At 36.8% G+C, this 7,470-nt stretch overlaps 1 protein-coding gene across 4 annotated transcripts; it reads right to left on the bottom strand.

Moving 5' to 3' along the window:
• Nucleotides 1-989: 989 nt before the first annotated feature.
• On the bottom strand, nucleotides 990-6,982 carry LOC149416774 (uncharacterized). 4 transcript variants are annotated; one of them, XR_016303384.1, is made up of 3 exons: nucleotides 5,041-5,862; nucleotides 2,565-4,509; nucleotides 999-1,974 (listed from the first exon to the last, which is right to left on the bottom strand). XR_016303384.1 is itself a non-coding variant. In XM_089640635.1 (2 exons), exons 1-2 carry the CDS (start codon nucleotides 6,617-6,619, stop codon nucleotides 1,668-1,670), a joined length of 366 nt encoding a protein of 121 aa, XP_089496761.1. In that variant the 5' UTR covers nucleotides 6,620-6,825; the 3' UTR covers nucleotides 1,000-1,667. The 4 variants fall into 4 exon arrangements, 1 of the variants encoding a protein (XP_089496761.1); XR_016303383.1 differs by adding an exon at nucleotides 6,561-6,982 and having other exon boundaries at nucleotides 1,000-1,974; nucleotides 2,565-5,293; XR_016303382.1 differs by having other exon boundaries at nucleotides 990-1,974; nucleotides 2,565-5,862.
• Between the last annotated feature and the right edge of the window lie 488 nt (nucleotides 6,983-7,470).

Genomic DNA, 7,470 nt, shown 5'->3' with positions numbered 1-7,470 from the left:
CAGTTTGCAGAGAGTTTGAAAAAAGAATTTTCAGTTATGAAGTATCCAATTCATTCGACAACTTGTATAATTTACTATGTAGCGATGCTACTGGAATATTCTAGAACGTTCGCCAATGCAAAACGCATCGTAGGTAGAACTCTCTAGATACGATCATAGCATTCGGACCACCTAGCTACAAGTCTGAATATATTTGGAAATGAATGTTTCTTTGTTTGTCAAATACGCGTTTCTGTAGGAAAGTCGAGGACGTCCAAGGACAACATGACACGATCAGGTGAAACGTATATTATTTCCAACTTAAAAATGCACCCAGTTGTGAGGTAATCTAGACCTCACCTGCTGACAAACTGCTGTGTAGCTGGTTATAGTGATTTATTTTTGTGGTATTATGCCGTTTTGCGTGAATTGTGAAATAAGCCCTGATGATGGACACTGTCATGCTGCCAGAAACGTTGGCTAAAGAAGGAGGTAGCGCAACACTGAATATTACCCCAAAAACAAATAACTGTAATACTTTTGGCTGTGAAGTTTAAAGTTTTTGAAATAAGAATACAAACCTATCCTAATCACAATTCATTGTTAGATTGGCGCACTTAACGAACTTAAAAAAACATAATATATATTTAAATGTATATCTCAGACGCCTGTGAGAGTGAACACAGACCGGAGCGAAAAATTCACGAAACAAAAATAAATAAGTGCAATACTTTTGGCTGTGAAGTTTAAAGTTTTTGAAATAAGAATACAAACCTATCCTAATCACAATTCATTGTTAGATTGGCGCACTTAACGAACTTAAAAAACAAACATAATATATATATCTCAGACGCCTGTGAGAGTGAACACCGACCGGAGTGAAAAATTCACGAACTTGAGTGTTTTTATTAGGATTATCTCCTACCATTCTCAGGTGTTTTTATGGTCGTTTACGAACTCTGTTACAGTATTGGCCTCGTTAAATTAATGATACCAAGAAATATAATTGATAAGTTTTATTCTTTAAAACACACATCACTGGTAACAAAACAACGACCCTCGAATTCCTTAATTATTTCATGGTTGTTATTGATCCGTTATTTAGAGAGAGAAGAGGAAGAAAATGGGCATGCAAGCCTATTTATAAACTAATTCATTCGAATGTATTGGTATATTTAATCACAATTATTGTCCTTAGGGGAGACATCTGTCGGATATTTCAATTACTCAATACAGATACAAGTGGCATTTTTCGTTGGTTTGATTCTTGGCTAAAGTCTGAACATGCTGCCAGGGCACGGAAGAATTTATTTTTTTACACATAAACAAAAAATAATTTTTAAAAAATAACCATAATATAAGCAAAAATAATTTGAAAAATAAACATAATATAAATATGGACAAATTAATTTGAAAAACAATCATGAGATGAATATGAACAAAAAAGTTCTAAAATAAGAGAATCATAATATGAACAAGTTAATTCGATGTTCCTAGGTCATCCTTCAGGTAGGTTGCTAATTTTTCTCCTTCTTATGACTGCTAGCAAAAAATTTGATGGTCCAAGGTCATCCTTCAGGTAGGTTGCTAATTCTTCTCCTTTTTATGACTGCTAGCAAAAATTTGATGGTCCAAGGTCATCCTTCAGGTAGGTTGTTGATTTTTCTCTTGTTTATGACTGCAGGAACTTATTTATTCAGTCCGGGGGGTACATCGGGCGTCCCTGTAGCAATGCTTGAATCCCTTTCCATGGGTAATAAACATATTTTGCTGATAGGTCTCTTAAATGTTCCTTGTGCGGTTTTGAGGGTAACCACCCGCACTTTCCCGTCAGCTCCAGGGTGAGTAGCTAGGATCCTGGCTAGTTTCCACATATTAGGCGGCAGGTTGTCCTCCTTTAGTATGACCATGTCGTCCCTTTCAACAGTCCTGAGGCCCTTGTCTTCCTTCCATTTGGTACGTCTTTGTAATTCTGCAAGATATTCCAGTTTCCACCTGCACCAAAATGTTTGAATCAGTGCATTTAATTTTTGATATTGATTCAATCGATTATATTGTATCTCCCGAACATCCTTCTCAGAGATAGAAGCTATCCCTCCGCCAATCAGGAAATGATTTGGAGTCAAAGGATTCAGGTCAGTCGGATCGTTGGACAGAGGAGTGAGCGGGCGTGAATTTAAACAGCATTCTACCTGACACAATAAAGTATATAATTGTTCAAAGGTTAAACTTGAATTATCGGTTATTCTTTTTAAATGATATTTGGCGGATTTCACTGCTGCTTCCCAGAGTCCAGCGAAATTCGGTGACCGTGGTGGAATAAATCCCCACACTATTGACAAATCAGCTAAATATTTTTGAATCTTGTCATCAGATTTCTTTAACTTATCATACAATTCTCTCAGTTGATTATATGCTCCCTTAAAATTGGTCGCATTATCTGAATATATTTTAAAGGGTTTGCCCCTCCGCCCAATGAAACGTTTTAAACAATTTAAAAAGTTGTCAGTGGTGAGGTCTGTTACCAGTTCCAAATGCACAGCTTTCGTTGAGAAACAAACAAAAATGCATAAATAAGATTTCACCAATGGAGCCTTCCTGGTGATACCGCTTTTCATCATGATAGGACCTGCGTAATCAATCCCGGTAACCTCGAATGGCCTGCTAGGTGTTATTCTGTTTTCCGGCAAGTCACCCATGATAACTTGACTGGTTACTGGATTTTTTCTGAAACATACTATACATTTATGTAATATTTGCTTAACAGTGGTTTTTCCGGCAATCGGCCAGAACTGTAATCTCACTAGAGATAACAAAGTTTGTGTCCCTGCATGTAAATGTACATAATGAAGATGTCGAATAATTAATTCTGTTAACTTATTATTTTTTGGTAAAATTATTGGGTGTCGTTGCTGGTATGATAAATGTTTCGCCTTTGTTAGCCTGCCCCCGACACAAATTAATCCATTATTTATAAATGGATTAAGCGACAAAATAACGCTACGTTTATCCAGTGAACATTTATTACTCAAAGCCCTGAACTCATCCTTAAAATGGTAGCGTTGAATTATTGCTATTAGACGATGCAATGTATTGTCCAGCTCCGGCACGCTTAACCTCCCGGTTAATTTACAGTTTTTTGTGTTACAATTATTAAAGAAACGCAATATATATGCAGTTACTCTCTTTAGCTTGTTGAGAGAGGAAAATTTTGAAAAGATGTCCCACTCCGTGACATTAGTAGACACGCATACCGCCTTGGTTTTTATCTCTGGAGGATTTATACAGGAATTTTCTGGCTTCGGCCAGTGATCGGCCTCTCTTATTAGCCAATCCGGACCCTTCCACCAAATATCTGCTTGTAATAGTTTGTTTGCTGTAACTCCTCTTGATAAAATATCAGCGGCGTTTTCCTGCGATGAAACATGTCGCCAATGGGCGGGATCGCCGGCCTCTTGTATCTCGGCAACCCTGTTGGCCACAAAGGTATTCCATCTAGCTGGCTGTCCTCTTATCCAGCATAGTGCGATGGTAGAGTCACACCAGTAGTATGTATCCACCTCAACCATGTTGAGTGCTTCTTTGATGTTTTTTAATAATTTCGTTAACAGCACCGCACCACAAAGTTCCAATTTTGGCAGGGATATGTTTTTTAATGGCGCTATCCTGGACCTGGAAGATATTAACTGAGAGTGCATCTTACCCTCGGCGTTCCTGGATACTAGATACGCACAGGCTCCGTAGGCCTTTTCTGATGCGTCGCAAAAACCATGGATTTGTAGGCTGTTTTGACCCCACAAGATTCTTCTCTTTATTTTCAACAGGTTTATTTGAGATAAATTTTTCATGTAATTTTCCCAATCTTTTAATATTCCCTCGGGTATTTCTTCGTCCCAGGAAGTCTTAGATATCCATAATCTCTGCATAATTAGTTTTGCTACAACCGTTACTGGTCCTAGCAGTCCTAAAGGATCGAACGTTGAGGCGATACTTGACAATATCCGCCGTTTGCTTTGTACGGTACATACTGGTTTTTTCACTACATATGAAAAGTAATCAAACTCACTGTTCCAGATTAATCCTAGTATTTTTTCTTCTTGGGGTTCTTTAGATATCAATCCTTGCATATCTTGACCTGGTTCGGAAGATAATTCTGCCACGTTCGATCTCCATTTTCTTAGATTCATCCCTGCAGATTTTAGTAAACTGATTACCTGTTGTTTTAGAAGGTGGCACGATTCAACGTCATTTCCTCCCGTTAATAGGTCGTCCATGTAAAAGTCATTTTCAATGACATTGCTTGCTATAGGAAATGAAAGTCTATTTTCAATACCTATTTGCTTCAGGCATCTTGTCGCCAGGAAAGATGACGGTCCTAATCCATATGTCACTGTCCTTAGCTTGTAATGCTTCAAATCCTCATCCTGTGAAAAGCGCCAAACAATTTTCTGTAGATTGCGGTCGCTTTCCTGCACGTTTATCTGACGGTACATTTTCTCTATGTCCGCAGTTATGACTACAGGATGTTTTCTGAAATGTAAAATTTGCATATTTAAATCCTTTTGTATGTTAGGTCCGACCATCAGAGCATCATTAAGGGAAATACCAGAAGATGTTTTTGCCGATCCATCGAACACCACGCGAACTTTAGTAGTGGTGCTTGACTCCTTCATCACCGCATGATGTGGTAAAAAATATGATCTCGCATCGCATTCGGATTTTTGGCACTCTTCCATATGACCCAATTGTAAATATTCTCTCATAAACATGCTATATTGACATTTCAATTCTTTATTGGTGGAAAATTTTCTTTCCAATGTATGAAACCTTTTTTCAGCCATTGACAAAGAACTCCCTAGTTGGTCTATACAAGGGCGGGTTGGTAAGGCTACCGTAAATCTGCCCTCCGTGTCTCTACTATGACACTCTGTAAAGTTGACTTCGCAAGCCTTTTCTTCAAAATTCTGAGGTTTCATGACATCCACCTCTTCTAGTTTCCAGAATCTTTCCATCTGGTTACCTATTTTATTAATGGCTAGATTACAATTAATTGATACTGGCCTTGTTTTAGTGATGATGTCGATCGCTCCGGAAACAATCCAACCGAGTTCAGTCCTTTGAATAGTTGGCCCGCCCTCCGTTAAGCGTATTCGATCATTATTCATTATTTCCCAAAAAACTTCCGCACCCAACAGGATGTCAATTGGAGACGTGACATTGAAATCCTTATCCGCTAGTTGCAAGCCAGATGGGATCTTCAACTCTTGTTTCCTGAAGGTCATTTGGGGTAGGTCGGTTGTTATAGCCTGCAATACTAAACAAGAAATTTTCTTATTATAATCACTATTCACTGCTAACATGTCAATTGTAACTCTTCGATTGATATGTGTGATGCGATTTTGTATTCCAGACACCGGCATATTTATTTTTTCTGTTTTTAATTTTAATTTTTTTGCAAAACTCTCTCTTATGAAATTCGATTGGGCGCCTGAATCCAATAATACCCTCGCTTTGTGTAAACGGTTGTCGCTACCTACGATATTCACGATCGCTGTAGATAATAAAATTATCTTTTCATTTTTATTTAACACCGTATGATTTGCCACTGATGTCGAGCTGTGTGCCTCTTCATTTGTGTTTTCACTATTTAATTCATTAACATGTATCAAAGTATTATGTTGATCACTTGCACAGATTTTACATTTGAATTTATTTTTGCAATCTTGTGTAAAATGTCCTACCCTCAAACATTTGAAACAGGCTCGGGCCTTTTTTAAAAATTCTAATCTTCCTTGGATATTTAATTTGAGAAATTTTTTACAATAATACACTGGATGATTTTCTTTACATAGGATGCATCCGTGTTTGGTTGCTATCAATGAGACAGACAAATATTTCTTGCGATCATCACGTGTTGTAACATTCTTGTAGGTAGGCCTTTTTTCTTGCAAATTTGTGAACTCCAGTACCTCAACACGTTTGGTTAGACATGTAATAAATTCTTTCAACGTTGGGAGTGCACCATCTATTGGCTGCTCTTCCCAAAATCTACGAGTTGATCCATCCAATTTATTAGATATTAAATATATCATAATCGCGTCCCAGGAATCAACATGTAATCCTAGATTTTTTAACGCTTCTAAATTTATATTAGCCTGATCAATAATATGCCTTAACGCGACTGGACATTCTTGTTTCATATCTTTTAACTGAAATAAAGATGCAACATGCCTATGAACTATTATTTTTTTATTCGCGTAACGTTCCTGCAGTATCTGCCACGCAGATTCGTAATTGTCGTGCGATATGGTCAAGGAGGCAATCAATTTAGCTGCGTCTTTTTTAAGGCACGATTGTAAATAAAAGAATTTTTGAGACTTGTTTAACGTATTATTTTCATGAACCAATGCTTTAAAGGTCTCAGCGAATTTAGCATACTCAGTAATTTCACCATGAAATTCAATAAGTTTCAAAGTTGGTAATTTAATTTCACATTTTTCATGATTTACTGAATTCAATAAACCTTTTGCTAATGCAAGTACAGAGAAATATTGATTTTCAAAGGATTCACGTTGACTTACGTGTTCTGCCTCGTCATCCGAAAGTTCTTCGATTTGAGATTGAATTTTTTCAAAGTCATCTAACAATTTTTCGACCTTTTGATAACGTAATTCTAGTTCCGTTTTATCGAGTGTCTTTAAAATATCATTAAACCTTGTCAATTTCGCTTTCAAAATTCCACGCTTGTTGATTAACGGCTTTAACTTTTCCATCTTTAGTGGTAAATAATAAACAATTTAACTTTTAACCTCAAACAACTGACAGTTTACGAATGAAAACACGGCGTTGTTAGCAAAAATGCTTGTTAGTGCCAGGGCTGACAACCTTTTAAATCAGAACAACCACTGAACCACTCACCACTGACAACTTTTTAAATCAGAAATTCGCTGAAATTATTTTGTAGCGAGATTTTACCCGGTAAATTTGAATATTCGCGTGAATTATTTTTAATTAAATAAATCCAATGACAAAACTCTTACAATTGAGATGCTCATTTAACAATAATCGTATCAATTTGCAATGTAGGTAGCTATTAAAATTTTATGCAACTGAAAAATTAAAAACAACAATAATCTTTGTTGCATATTTAAATATTTCATTTGGGATAATTTGAAATAGGAAGGATTCGGGATTCGGTCACAGTTTTGATAGGATGGCGTTGGGATACTTATCTGATGATGATCTGCATCTTCTTGGTTTTTTGCTGGTTCATATTTCGGCTTTCTGGTGCACGATGCGGCTCGATTGGACCATATGTTACAGTATTGGCCTCGTTAAATTAATGATACCAAGAAATATAATTGATAAGTTTTATTCTTTAAAACACACATCACTGGTAACAAAACAACGACCCTCGAATTCCTTAATTATTTCATGGTTGTTATTGATCCGTTATTTAGAGAGAGAAGAGGAAGAAAATGGGCATGCAAG

This window comes from Hesperophylax consimilis, chromosome 16, assembly GCF_061612785.1.
Source record: "Hesperophylax consimilis isolate HC1 chromosome 16, BYU_Hcon_1.0, whole genome shotgun sequence".
Classification (NCBI taxonomy): Eukaryota; Metazoa; Arthropoda; class Insecta; order Trichoptera; family Limnephilidae; genus Hesperophylax; species Hesperophylax consimilis.
Note: the sequence above shows the minus strand (reverse complement) of the source record. Positions and strands in the feature narration are given on the sequence as shown.